Source organism: Sphaeramia orbicularis, chromosome 4 (genome assembly GCF_902148855.1).
Source record: "Sphaeramia orbicularis chromosome 4, fSphaOr1.1, whole genome shotgun sequence".
In the NCBI taxonomy this organism is placed as follows: domain Eukaryota; kingdom Metazoa; phylum Chordata; class Actinopteri; order Kurtiformes; family Apogonidae; genus Sphaeramia; species Sphaeramia orbicularis.
This window is the reverse complement of record NC_043960.1, coordinates 40,436,982-40,451,990: the sequence shown is the minus strand read 5'-3', so window position 1 is coordinate 40,451,990 and position 15,009 is coordinate 40,436,982. Positions and strand designations below refer to the sequence as shown.

The 15,009-nt window shown below is 36.6% G+C and overlaps 2 protein-coding genes across 3 annotated transcripts in view; both read left to right on the top strand.

Moving 5' to 3' along the window:
* The first annotated feature begins 1,049 nt into the window (after positions 1-1,049).
* On the top strand, positions 1,050-9,034 carry LOC115418425 (MAU2 chromatid cohesion factor homolog). Of its 2 annotated transcripts, XM_030132897.1 has the most exons (18): positions 1,051-1,313; positions 1,645-1,728; positions 2,546-2,641; positions 2,757-2,851; positions 3,159-3,186; positions 3,423-3,578; positions 3,732-3,878; positions 4,111-4,201; positions 4,355-4,458; positions 4,648-4,725; positions 4,893-4,958; positions 5,096-5,179; positions 5,635-5,684; positions 5,793-5,870; positions 5,962-6,073; positions 7,023-7,113; positions 7,429-7,556; positions 7,730-9,034. In XM_030132897.1, the coding sequence occupies exons 1-18, from the start codon at positions 1,080-1,082 to the stop codon at positions 7,802-7,804; spliced, it is 1,797 nt and encodes a 598-aa protein (XP_029988757.1). In that variant the 5' UTR covers positions 1,051-1,079; the 3' UTR covers positions 7,805-9,034. The 2 variants fall into 2 exon arrangements, with proteins under 2 accessions (XP_029988758.1, XP_029988757.1); XM_030132898.1 differs by lacking the exons at positions 7,023-7,113; positions 7,429-7,556; positions 7,730-9,034 and adding an exon at positions 6,173-6,286 and having other exon boundaries at positions 1,050-1,313; positions 5,962-6,133.
* Positions 9,035-11,850: 2,816 nt separating this feature from the next.
* gatad2ab (GATA zinc finger domain containing 2Ab) overlaps positions 11,851-15,009 on the top strand; it is a 30,189-nt gene continuing 27,030 nt past the window's right edge. Inside the window, 1 exon segment of the mRNA XM_030132896.1 lies at positions 11,851-11,975. The gene's annotated coding sequence lies outside the window, so the exon portion shown is untranslated.

Genomic DNA, 15,009 nt, shown 5'->3' with positions numbered 1-15,009 from the left:
ATAAACCAAATATTGTAAGTCATATATTAACAAACTTGTCTTATAAATGATAATAATAATAATAATAATAATAATAATAATAATAATAATAATAATAAATTCAAATTTTCAGATTTTTTTTTAAATTTTTTAATTGTATGTTCTTATTCTGGTTTTTATCCCAGATTGTTTTTGTTTTATTGCATCTTGTTTTTATTTATTTGATCTTACCTATTTTATTTACTTATCCATGCTGCTATACCGATGAATGGTGGAACACTGAACACTTTTTGTCCTGTCTTTTTGTCCTGTCTGTAAGCGTGATCAAATGCCGGTCTTACATGTTTAATGTATGTGTTGTTGTAATGCCAAGGCAATCACCTAGACTGCAAAACAAATCTACCTACAGGTATAAATAAAGTATCCTTGACCTTGATAATAATAATAATAATAATAATAATAATAATAATAATAATAATAGTAAGTGGGCAGCATATTGTTGCCATGTTGGAAAAATAATAATCGATCAGTACTTTGTTATAACAAAAGAACATGAAAATTATCAAATTACAACGTTATAAGTTTGTATGTCATTTGAATGTAAACATTATCACATATCACATTATCAATATTAATGTTTCAAAAAAAGTTTCACGTTACAATGTGAAGATTTTCATGTTATTGCCTCGTCTTGTTATAACAACATACTTATCACTGTTTACAAGACAGCAACTTGTAAATGTTTAGAATATTTCACAGAATTAATAGTGATCATACAAAACTTTACAGTAATTTCATTTTGGTGGCTTAACTGCAGTATAGTGAGAAGTAATGACTTTAGAGTGGTATAGAGCTTTCATCTGAAACATAGTAAAATACAATTCATGTTATATAAAATTGAAATGACTCAGGTCCCGGTATATCTTCAATACCCTGCGTTATATTTCTTGAAATCACTCATGTAAAATTAATCAAACACTGATGGAAATAGATGGTGGATGAGCGGGGATTAAACACTGCGGCTGTGGTTTCCTCCTAACGGAACCTGGCAACCCGGGAGTCTGGCCACAGCGCTGAAAAACTTGTTGTTGTCGGGGAAAATGGCGTCAAACGTAGAGGCCCCGGAGCGCTGGTACCTCGCCCTTCTCGGCTTTGCGGAGCATTTTCGAACCTCCAGTCCGCCTAAAATCCGGCTCTGTGTGCACTGTCTACAGGCCGTGTTTCAGTTCAAGCCTCCGCAGAGAATTGAGGCCCGGACGCATCTCCAGCTGGGCTCGGTTCTCTACCACCACACCAAGAACAGCGAGCTGGCCCGCAACCACCTGGAGAAAGCGGTACGGGACATTAGATCTGGGAAAGAGCGGGGATGTAGCACAGGACGGGACGGCGGTAGGCCACAGGCACCAAAAACAACGGACGGCGGAAGTCTTTCAACAGCTTATGCTTTACCGAGCTCAGCTTTAAAAGGACGTCTCAATTTTTTAGATTTACAAGTGTGTAATTTAGTCAGCTGTTTTATTTAACATTCATTCCGACTCCGCCGCTTTAGCTCTGGGTTGTATCAGCGCTAATGAGCCGCAGTTATTATGGGATTATTATCGGTTCAAATGATTGCAAACACCGACAGTATGACGATGCTGACATCTTAAATGTTTTGTTTTGCAGTGGTATATATCCCAACAAGTCCCCCAGTTTGAAGATGTCAAATTTGAGGCCGCCAGCATTTTGTCGGAACTCTTTTGTCAACAGGTAAGTTCATTTTAGGTTTTTAGTTGATGCTATTCATTCTGTAGGACACAGAAATCACATAGAATTAAAGCTCCACTATCACATCATTTGGAACAATGGGACTAGTACTTTCTTTAAGCGGAAGAAGTATTGAGATCCGTCAAATACCATAATGAAAACACCACACCAGCAGCTACAATTCTGCGTTCATAACCTTATGTGAGTAAAAGTAAATATCAGCAGCAAGTGGTCCCTTGCTCATATTTTACTGTTATATATTATGGTTTTGGTTCATATTGCTGTTGTATTTTATTAGTTTGGATGTTTACTGTTGTGGTCATTATATACTGCTTTGCACAGAGTTTATAGTTAAATCTAAAGTAATGCATCTTCTGTTTAGTATCACTGTAAGAATCGCATATCTGTATAACATCAACATTTCATGAGTTCAATTACAGCTCTGTTTTCAGCTTTGTGACAGTATATATATATAGTATATTCAAAAGGCTTTATAAAGAGTTTATTTATTTTAAGAAGATGGGAAGTTGTCTCAATCTGTAATGGAAGGATCCTTAATTAATTGAAAACAATGTAATCTGAAAAGGAACTAAAGCTATCTGACAATAATTAAATAATTTGATAAGCAGGGAAGTAGAAGTATTAGATATCTTAAAATGGAAATACTCAGACAAAGGACAAGCAAATTTATACTGAACTAAAAGTGTTTTGTGACATTACGCCACAGCTATTAATGTTGAGTCACAAACTTTTAACTACACACACTTTGTGTTGTTTTTTTCTTATTGACCACTAAAGATCAATGTTACTCATTTTTCAGAATTTGGTGGACTCTGCAAAACCCCTTCTCCGCAAGGCCATTCAAATCTCACAACAAACCCCATACTGGCACTGCAGGTTGTTGTTCCAGTTAGCGGTATGTATCAGTGTGAATATATCTTTAAGAGGCGACATTGTTTTACTCATTTAGTTGTTTTTTATGTGTAGATCCCATAGTCTTATTTCATTTTATTGTTTTTAATCTCTTTCAGCAACTTCATACACTGGAGAAAGACTTGGTGTCAGCATGTGACCTACTGGGTGTTGGAGCTGAGTATGCTCGTGTGGTGGGCTCAGAATATACCAGGTCTGTATCCACTTGTTCAGTGTTGACTGCATGACATGCATGTGTTATTATTACCTCTCATGTTCATTTTCACTTACTAAGACCTTGCTGTTTAAAAAAAAATGATGACCTACATTTGCTATGGTCTTATAGACTTCTTTCCATTCAGAGTTGTAATTACATATTTAAAAATTAGTGTTCTTGACAAAGAAACGTTAAAACTCATTATACTTTTACATGGTAATGACTTTTTTTTTTTTTTTTTTTTAAATTACAATTTAAGAAGAAGGATGTTCTTCTGACTTTTTTTTTTCTTTTTGATTTTTAGGGCATTGTTTCTCCTTAGTAAAGGAATGGTGAGTCTTATGTTATGCTTGACTTTGTTTCATTGTATGTACTATAACACTATGAAAGTGTAAAGATTTACAAAGCTTTATATTTTGTCAGTAGAGATTTTTCTTGTCTTTTGGTGTTTTTATTATGCAAGCAAGATAAACATAGTAATAACTAAAGTGATAGTAATAACACCCTGTGCATTGTAAGAAAACAAAAGAAAAACATTAATACTAGATTCTTGTTGTCTTATCTGTAGTTGCTGCTAATGGAGAGGAAGCTCGGGGAAGTGCATCCTCTTCTCACACTGTGCGGAACAATTGTAGAAAACTGGCAGGGAAACCCCATTCAGAAAGAGTCCCTTAGGGTCTTCTTCCTCGTTCTACAAGTCACACACTACCTGGACGCTGGGCAGGTATGAGGTCCATTATAATATAGTACTGAAATTACACAAACAAGCAAAATTTGTTGACATCCATGCTATGTATTGGTATTGTAATTATGAAGGGAGCGGTCTGAGTTCACAAAGCCACCAAGTAGTAATAAAACACATGTAATGTTTTTTCAGGTGAAGAGTGTGAAGCCATGTCTGAAGCAGCTGCAACAGTGCATCCAGACCATCTCTACACTCCATGATGATGAGATTCTACCCAGCAACCCAGCTGACCTGTTCCATTGGCTGCCCAAGGAGCACATGTGTGTCCTTGTGTACTTGGTAAGGGCACTTCTCTTTCTTTGGTTCTGCATAAGTTTCATAGGATGAATCAGCTTTGGATTCTAAAAAAAACCTAATGTTAACCTGTGATCTGTGACACTGTTTGTGAAACGTTTTGTACTGTTGTGGTTGGTAGACTTGCACAACTGTAAACCCTGGTGAAACCCTAAACTCATTACAAGGACAGATAAATTCCTTCTGAATGGATTCACTCTCTCATTCTCTTTCATAGGTGACAGTCATGCACTCCATGCAAGCAGGCTATCTAGAGAAAGCCCAGAAGTACACAGATAAGGCCCTCATGCAACTAGAGAAACTAAAAAGTGAGTCATTGCACTCAAATTGTGTGTCTTTCTCAAAGAGGATTCATTCACAAATGATTATATGAAATGAATTGGTGCATTTTGAAGAAATGGAACCATTTACTTCACATTTCTATTGGTGTGCATTTGTCATTTTTATTATCCATGTTTTAGTGCTGGACTGCAGCCCTATCCTCTCTACCTTTCAAGTCATTCTACTGGAGCACATCATCATGTGTCGACTTGTCACAGGCCACAAGGCTACTGCATTACAAGAGGTACTTTGTCTATTTAGTTATTGCTGAGCCATCTTGGGGTTTATTGTGCTTGTTATGTGGCCATGATAAAACTTATACAATCGCATAGCCTTGAAAGCTCAATTTTGTAGCATCTCAGCAGCAGTGAATTTGTATGGACAGATGACCTTGTACTTGTGACCAATCAATGTCTCTGTTCTGTCCATCCAGATCTCACAGGTGTGTCAGCTGTGCCAACAGTCCCCCAGGTTATTTACCAACCACGCTGCTCAGCTTCACACACTTTTAGTGAGTATTCTCAACTTCAAACACAATCTATACACATGACGTTACTTTGTTTTTAATATTTTTGTGTAAACTACAGATATTTAGAGACATTTCTAATTTGTTTGTAAGACTTTATTATTGCAAATCACTAAAAAAAGAACTAGACTCATTTTCTTTTCATGTCCTAGGGTCTGTACTGTATCTCAGTGAACTGTATGGATAATGCAGAGGCACAGTTTACCACAGCCTTGCGGGTAAGTGCTGTCATTTTTCTGCTGTTTTTTTTTTTTTTTATATATATCATGAACTATTCTTTTAATCTTGTTTGCTCTCTTAATCTACTACAGCTGCTCTCATAAGCTTTTCCAAACATTTTTGTTTTGTATTTCAGCTCACCACACACCAGGAACTGTGGACCTACATTGTTACCAACTTGGCAAGTGTCTACATCAGGGAAGGAAATCGGCACCAGGAGGTCAGTTGTGAAAAAAGGTCACATTTTAAAACTGTAAATGTGGAAAGAAAGAAAACACCTAAAAACAAAACAAGTGTCGTGTTACTTTCTATAGAGCCTAAATTATACACCAACATTTCAGACGTTGGCTTATTGCAGTTGTATCAATATTACTGGAATATCAACTTAAAAGTAACAAAAATAACTCCCAATGTGTATTTTCTTGCTTAGAAGTGCTGTTATTACATATACTGTCCACTAGAGAGCACTGACAAGTTTGTTTTCATAACTGCAAAATACCCTGTTGTATCGTAAATACAGCGCTTTTACCCTTATCTTAGTAGTACAACTACAGCTGGGAGACTGAAATACACTTAGATAACAGCACAAGAAAGGGAACATAAGTTGAGGGAGTTGTTTTATAAAATGACTCATGTATGCACTTTTAAATGCATTTCCTTTTTTTATATCTCCAGCTGTACAGTCTCCTAGAGAGAATAAACCCAGACCACAACTTCCCAGTAAGGTAAGAAGTGTGTGATTTAATACAGTACAGATGCAGCACAACAATAATCTTAAATGTGATTTTATCTTTTAAGTTGATAACCGCTAATGTTTTTCATCGTTCTTGTAGCTCTCACTGCCTCCGTGCTGCAGCTTTCTACATCAGGGGACTGCTGTCCTTCTTTCAGGGACGCTACAATGAGGCCAAGTATGGAAAACCTTAAATTTTTCATTGCAGAAACACCCACAGATCCAGCTTGCATCGATTACATATTAATATGTTTATGTTGACATTGCAGACGTTTCCTGAGGGAAACCTTGAAGATGTCTAATGCTGAGGATCTGAACAGACTGACTGCCTGCTCTCTGGTTCTGCTGGGCCACATCTTCTATGTACTGGGCAACCACAGAGTAAGACCACATCCACATCACAACAAAATGAGACAGGACACAAAGTTGAATATACTCAGTTTATTATTATTATTATTATTATTATTATTATTATTATTATTATTATTATTATCATCTTCTGAATAAATATTCACATGGGTAAGCATGTTATGTAGATCAAATTGAGACACTTGTTAGATATTGGCTGTTATTTTTGCAACAGGACCACATAGGGCTTAAAAAAAAAAAAAGAAGTGGCAGCATGTTAAAGCCAGATCTGAGGATCAAACTCATAAATGGTGATGTTATATTCAGTTATGTTCATTCAGATGTTACAGTTGTGAGGATGCATGTAGGCACAGCAGCATTTAGCTTCACTTCCACTAATTGATTTAATTTTTTCCCCATAACATACTAGTTAAATGTTAGATTACTAGCACTTTATTTGGTTAATAGGTATATATACTGTTTACATACATATATATATTGTTTTATAGACAATACATACTTTTAATATTGTTCATAGATATACATACTGTTAATACTGTAAATTACATCTTCATATTTTGTCCACTTTTATTTTTATTCTACCAAGCTCTATTCTTATGTTAACCTTGTTAAATTGTATTTTTTTAAATTATATTTTCTTATCTTATTTTTAGTTTTTGTAATTTTATAATCACTCTATTATATTTTCTGGCACGTTGGAGTTTTGTTAATATTGCTGCACCGACTGGAGTAGCACTCCTAATTTCATTATACACACAATGACACTAAAATCTATTCTATTCTATTCTATTCTATTCTATTCTATTCTAGATCGTAAAAATAAGTGTGTGTGAAAATTGAAGAGAAATTAACTATAATCTAATGCTGAAACCTACAGTGTATTTTAGTTGTTAAAACATTTTTCAGGGTTTTAATAGAGGTCCAACGTTTGTTTTTCCCTAATGAGTGTTTCTTTTTTCAGGAAAGTAACAACATGGTTGTACCTGCCATGCAGCTCGCCAGCAAGATCCCAGACATGTCTGTTCAGCTTTGGTCTTCAGCACTGTTGAAAGGTACACAGTGACCTCCTTCCTCATCTAATTAAAACAATGAATGTTTGACATCTTAAACAGGGCCATGAATGTAATGATCTAAGCATATGAAGGCTAGACTTCATAGTTTTCATTACTAATCATGCTGTTACGTATGTGAGGTGAAAATCAGACTCAGGACTCTGGTAATACATCTGCAATCTGATTTTATAGAAAAAGGCAGAGTGGTTTTTTCCTTCTTCCTGAATGGTAACAGGTTTAGTGCTAAATTGATGTGTTAAAAGAGGTCTGGCTACACAAGGCTAGTGAAAATCTGAACCGGTGTTTTGCTTGTAGACTTGAACAAGGCCCTTGGGAACACCATGGATGCCCATGAAGCAGCCCAGATGCACCAGAACTTCTCCCAACAGCTCCTGCAGGACCACATCGCTGCCTGCAGCCTCCCTGAGCATAACCTCATCAGTGTAAGTGACAGAGCTGTGCATGTGTTTCAGATTTTACATATCGCTGCTTTTAATTATCGCTATTCAATCTGCTGACAGGGCTCAGCATAATTATTCTTTTTCCCAACTGTTGGATCTATTTTCAGTCTTTATCTTCAGCTGTTCATTAATTACAGTGGTTGTGTCTTTTTCAGTGGACTGATGGCCCTCCACCTGTCCAGATCCAAGCCCAGAATGGCCCCACCACCAGCCTTGCAAGCCTGCTATAACAACCTTTCTGTCTCGCATATGACTATATCTGCTCACATAATCACAAGAAAAAAGATGGCGCATAATACTTTTCCAACCGCTGTAGTTGAGAAATTGGATGGATTTTGAGAGGTGACAGCCTGGGCCTACACTCTTTTAGCTTCTCAAGATGGCTTTCTGGTTGTCTATCACACTTTGAATTGTTGTAAAACAATTACAACTACTGTTGTATATGTACTTTACGCTCTCTGATGGCATGGATGCATATGGGGCAGACTCTTGATTAGAGTAGTGAAGGACACAGCAACGTACGAAGGGGCTTCTTTACTCAAATATAGTCGCCTTTTCTTCGTCTGCCAGGTTTCTTTTCCATTTATTGGAAAAACGCAGGGGTAGGGTGGAGAGCAGCAAAGAAATGTAGAAGAAATTAATTTATTCATGTTGATATTTTTGTAACTGTTGGTAAATATTTTACGTCTTGCCTTTTTGTATGGATGCTCGCTTTTTTCCTCATGCATGGAAGTTACTGATTTGGACTCCCTGTACAAATATGTCTGACCTCATTTGCTAACGATGATGTTTTATCCACAAGATTGACTCTTTGCAAGAACAGAGAATTCTTGCAATAAGTAATTAGTCTAAAATGTTCATGCTGCATGCATTAATGAGGAACAGCTCGATAAATGATCCACTGTGTACAGTTCCTCTAATAAGCAGAAGAGGTCGCTGTTAGGTCTGATAATGAGCAATGTGAAAGTCCTAAATTGATTGGTTTGGTGGCTGTAATGGATGCCACGTGCCCTTTTATAAAATGCATTTAACTGGTTTCTTTTTTGAAGTTCCTTAATATATGTTTTCTTCCTGATGTATTAATTTTTTTCAAATAATTTTGCATCATTTTGAGACTTTTGGATCATACACTATTCAGATATTCAACAAATTTATTTTATTTTGTTATATTTTAATTTGTCATAATAGTTCTACTAAATGGTTTCCTTTACAGTATGTTTGTATAGATTTGCCACTCATTGAACCTTTATTGTACAGTGACATTTTATAAAGTCAATTTAGAAAAGTGTGATATGTATTTTTAGCTATCCTTTGTAGAAATCTCAATGCTTGGTATTTAAGACACTCTGTGCAGACAGATAAAGCTTGAGTACTAGCCATATTCTATCCAATGCCTATGTTTTTAATGCTTACATTGTTTTCAATAATTTTCCAATAAAAACCTGATTACAGTTTTGTAATTTCCTGGATTACTCATCAGTGTTTATAGACTATGTCGACTGCATTTATTTAAGGCTCTTCTACCTTACTGGTATTCAAAGCACTTCACATATTTGTGGATTCAGTCTCTCATCTAATGATACTTCAACATATTAACAGTAGTGAGGGGTTAGAGCTCCAACTACAAGCCTTGCATGTGTTACCCCCCTGAGCCATAGTGGACTATGATACTTGACTGACATAAGATAGTTTGGTTTGTTTAGAATAGTTTACGTACTGCTTACCTTGAGGATAGTGACGTGGATGTTGACGGGACCTGGGCCACTGAAGCAACTGATGACCTGATGATAAGATATGACTATTTATCCCACTGTGGGGAAATGTCACAGTTAACAGCAACAACAATACAACAAGCAAGAGCAGAGAAAAAGACCATTAGAAAAACCACAAATGAGTGAAAAATGAAATATAAAGACAAAAATAAGACATTTGGTATTTATATAAATATAGAATTAGAATTGAATATTTACATTGTGGTTGCACATGGGTGAGGGGATGTTAAAGTTAGGGGGGTGTGAACTGCAAAACAGTGGAGAAGAAAACCACATAGAAATAGCTATAGATGTTCGAGGCATTAATTTCACACTATTTACTGACTCAATAATAACTAAACAGTGGCCATGTCTGGGGTTGAATATCTGTTAAAAAAAAAAAAAAGAAATAGCCTGAAGGTGGTGCTAAACGTTTCAAATGTCTTCACATTTAATTGTGCTGTGATGTCAGTGAAAATGTTCTATTTTATATTTATCAGTACGTATGTAATCTATTAAATATAATGCATAGAATTTTAAATCCACACTTTGTAAATATCACACCTGCAACAATATATATGTATTGGTTATGGTTATGCTTGATAGGATTAAAGACAAATAAAAATATACAGTGCAGCTGCCAAAAAAAATAAATTTATTCTCCATTAATTGTTTTTATGTGTTTCTGATGGTTGCTTTTTAACAAGTAACCACTTTAACCTCCTAAGACCCAGGAAATGTCAGCAAATTACAAGTTTTTTTTGTTTTTTTATTAAATAAGTACCTATATTGGAAACATCATGATGATTTTTCAGATGCAGTTTTTAAAATTTTTATGGAATGTCATTTGTGGTGGACAGTTTTCTTTCCTTCTTTTTTTTTTTTTGTATTACGCTGTGAAACTCTTGTCCACAAATGTGGACAGAAAATCCATAGCTGGTTCTCAGGAGGTTAACAGAAAAAGTCAGATGTGAACCAGGAACTGAAAATAGAATGAGGAATTTTGCATTTCTGAACAGATTAAACTCAAGAACACAATCTAACCAGATACAGATAGTACCTGGTTCCCTTTGCTATCAGCTGATTTAAGATACACTTATAATGATGCATCATATTAGTTAAACATCCTAATCCTTTACATTCAGGAATTCCTCCAAATCTTAAAACTGGAGATTCTCTGTACATTCACCTTTCTGTATCCTATGGGACTATGTGTGCACAGGTACAAAGCAGTACTTGGACTTAGTGCTCACCGTGAAACACTGTTGAACTCTCATAGTGGCATAGTCCCTTAGGCATTAATCTGCACCTATTCAATACATTGTTGAGCAATAAGTAGGAGACTTCTTTCTTGGTTTATACTGACCTAAGGCTGTATGTGAGCAGCCTGGAGGTGATTATTATGAAGCCAGTCTGCACAGGTCTGCAATTAGCCAGGAAACAAAGGAGGACTCTTTGTTAGTTAAGATAACCATGGGAATTCCCACATCATCACCAGACAACAGGCTGTGACCATGGAAGTGGTGCAGCATGGTTACTGAGTTGTGTAGCCATTTAGTCATGTCACATGATGTGCTTCAGTCTCTCGGCTCAGCGACTGGCCAGAGTTCACCTGGAGGAGGATAACCGTGGCTTAGCAGTGGGCAGAGAGCATGGTTTGAAATGGTCTTTTGGCACGGTGAATTAGAGAAGATGTGTGGATGTTTTTTTTTTTTTTTTTTTTTTTTTTTTTTTGTCTGTAGAGGACAGAGCTGGCACTGGGGCTTCTATAAGGATAAATCTTACATGGCAGTAGGCCAGTACAACACAAACATATACAGTACTTTGCAGTTTCAGACCAAAGCATGCCAAATAAACCCTCATCTTCTGCCCCATATTGTGCAAAATTTGGACTGTACACTGAACAGTTTCCATTTTTCCATCATTAGACGATTTTGTCCGTACTGGCCTATTGGGACATTTTTCTTCATGAGTGATACTAGAGTATATGAATAAAATTGACTTCACTTTGACTGTCAAAAACTAAAAGAAATACAAGTCTGTCAGTGCAATTTTGTCAGATAGTCGTTAATTACCTCCATTTACTACCTTCAGAATGGTAAAATAGAAAAAATGTACTAAGGGCTGAAAATCATAAAGTGAATTGAACAGACAAGACCTTATAGTTAGTTTGGTTTCATGCCATAAATAATACCAGCACGCATAAACATTTGATTTTTCAGATTTTGGAGGGGCTCAAGTAGAGATATAGCAAATCTTTAACTATACAGTTATACAATATATGCATATCGCTGTAATGCAGTTAATCGGAGAGTTCGGTAAAATTTGCACATAAAGAAATGTAAGTTAGACTCGCTTTAAGTATTTTTATAATATTAGTTTTAACTCATATTATCACTTATTGTTGTTCTTTCTAAAAGTTACAAACGCACCAATTTTCTTCGATCTCAGCAGTTTTAATAAAATTTCCGAGGTGTTTATGAACGCAGCATGACGCCGCCTGTGGTGGCTCATTACATTATCTGGCAACCGGAGTGGCAGCGGACAGAAGAGAGGGGATCCCCGGGATTTTTACACCGAAGCCAGCTAAATACTAACATCACACAACTGAATACCGCAGGGGAAGTCGGCAGAGCCCCTCACAGACTCCGTAAGTTTACACTTTACATCATCACATCAATTAATCCAATAGTTAAATTTCCAATTAAAATTAAGATGACGAAGGGAAGTTTCTCTATCGATGTTAGCTCCGTTAAGCTAAGCTAGCATAGCTTGATCTCAGCTAACGTGCAAGGTAACAGTTTGTGTGTCGCCCTCGGCTACACACATACACCTACCGAGTACGCACTGCCAAGAACAAACCGCCTGAAAAGTCGAGCAATATTTAAACTAACTTCTCCGACAAAACTTGAATAAGAATACCCTACTATAAGTGTAATATTAACTTAGTCTTTATATTTGCTCACACACAAGCTATAAAACGAGTAAACAAAACTGTCATTTCTGTATGTAATTAACGCCTGATTATTTGTGAATAAATTTAGCGACTGTCTGTCTGGGCAGGCGAATGTCCAGGGAGTTAGCGTTAGCAGGCTAACTTAGCTTGCCTGCTAGCCTTTCAACACTAGCGGCTCACTGAGATGGGGTCGGTTTCATTGTCTGTCGTGTATCGCTATTTGGATGTTAATAGATAACTAAGCTAAATATCATAATCTCCATCATTACTGGTAACTGGGTGTTTGTCTTACTGCTCCATAACTTTCCTTTAATCTCTTTTAGTTGCTGATAACCACAATTGATTGTTAGCTCGGGTTAGTTAGCCATTGGTTTTGTAGCCGGACAGATGGACAGGTTGTTGTTGGCAAGCCAAGTTAACGTTAGCATGAGATAGCTTGTTGTTGTTGATGGGTTACTTGGAAATCAGTAGTATTTTTGGGCAAAGTTGAATCACTCTAGTTTCTAAACACGGTTACCGGTAATACTACCGTGTATTGCACATCTGCGTGTTCTTTTTGACCACGGATTGGTGTGATTACAGCTTTATGAGCCATTGATCCTAGAACTTTGTCAGATTAGCCCAACCGTGAAAAGCCTTTTTATGGAGGCGTAATGGTGGACGGTTGTGCCTCCGTCAGGGTGTGTGTCTGTCCGTGACGGACTGGAAGCTATCACCCACGCCAAACCGTAAACAACTAAAGACCCACTCTGTTTTTTACATTGAGTATCAGTCTCTGTTCAATGTAATCAAATTCACCACTATATGTTGTTTGTATTAGGAAGTGCCAAATTGTCAAGTCGTTGAAATCAGACATTCTGAGATATTCCTAAAATTTCAATTATGCTAATATATCATAATTGATGAGATGCAGTGAATATACAAACACCATTTTGGTACTGAGTCTGTGATGGGGCTCAGCCATTGAGGAGTGCTTTAGATATTTGCTGAGTCCACAGTAAGCAAAAGCATTGGTCATGTTGGTTGAGGGGACACTTGAAGTCATGGTTGTATTCACCTGTCTTTGACGTGTGTGTTTAAACTGAACAGCAGTGTATATTTCCCTACCTCTGCTGAGCAAGTAGCCTCCTTCGAGAACAAGCAGGCTAGACTGGGTAGTGATGGGAGACACATGTCGCTTTGCATTTTATGATGGGCTATGGACTTGCCTGAGGAAGGGTGCCTCTTATGAAAACCCCTCCTGAGAGTGATGTGACCAGACAAGCATAACTAAGGATCCACTCTTATTCTGCTGCATCAGATTTGAAAGTTTTAAAATATACGTCTGTATTTCCTACCATCCAGTATATCTCATTTTTGCTTTTGTCAAAAGTAAGGCTGTGTGTCACCTTGGACATGGAATAGTATGAAGTATTCAGTCTGAATATTATTTCTTTACAGTGTGCACAGCTATTTCATCAAGCTTGATAATGAGGAATCAAATTGATTGTGAAGGAATCAGGTGCTGAAAGTGCCCTACATCATACTAAAAAAAAATAGATCTGAATTAAATCTATGCTGTATTGAATATGTATATAAACTAAAAATAGATATACTTTCACCCTTTGTTTCTTAATTTATAGAACATCAATGAGACATCTTTTCTTGAGATTAACAATAAAATGTCGATAGAATGCTGGGTTAGGGCAGTCAGGGTAGACTGACAGCTCTTTGTCCTTTAATCTACATCTATGTGAAGTGGCATCTTAACAGTATCTATAATGCTCACTTTGTAAACAGTTTAGTATTGCAGAATTGGAGTGCAGTCATTGTGAAAGGGATGATGGAAAATGCTAGTAAAACCATGAAGTCTCACCTAAAACAACCTATTAAGCTCAATATGTTGGTGCAGATGCACGGTGAAGGCATAGTTTTAAGACTGGGTTACCCTGATGCAGTTTATCAAATTGGATGCAAAAATGAAACATACAGCTGGGGTCTCAGGTTAAGCATTGCTGTACCAAGGTGAAAGAGACATCACTGTTGAAATAGTAACTTCAATGGAGGTTTGTGAGTAATAATCAGCTGATTTGACTTACCTCAGAAAATATTGTGATGCTTAACTATAAAAGTCTATGTAATTATATGCTACTATCATTTGTGTTTGTAATATTTGCTGATATGGTTTCCTTTTTCATTGCATTAGATGTAAGAGATGAGGAGTAGCTGTTTTGGCCACAGGGTTTCACCCAAAGGCCTTAAGCAAGGAGAGGAATCCTCCAGTGTTTGGTTCACTGAACTATTTCTTGTTTACCCTGTTGGACTTCATATTGACTCAAAAACTGTATGAGGAGCTCACAGTTAAACCGACCTTCAGGCAGTTAGAGATCCATGTGTGGATGGATGAGCTAGGCATAATTTTTAATGACGCTTACCTCATCTAATTTATGTTTCACTAAAATACACCTTCCCCATAGTCTTCATACCGTTTTATCTCTTGTCCAACAGGAGTGTGAAAAACATCTGAAGTTTAAGTGCTCATGCTTGTTGTGACTAGTGAAGTACTCAACCTTGGTTTAGTCTTGACCTAAGTAGTTTCGTTTACTAGTAGAATTCATTAGGTGAATGACACCTCATTTAATAGGTAGGCCTGTGATGAACAGTGAATCAATAATGTGTTTACTAGTAATAAGAGAAAATAAGATATAAAGAAGTAAATAATGTATAAATTCATTATCTTTGAACTAAT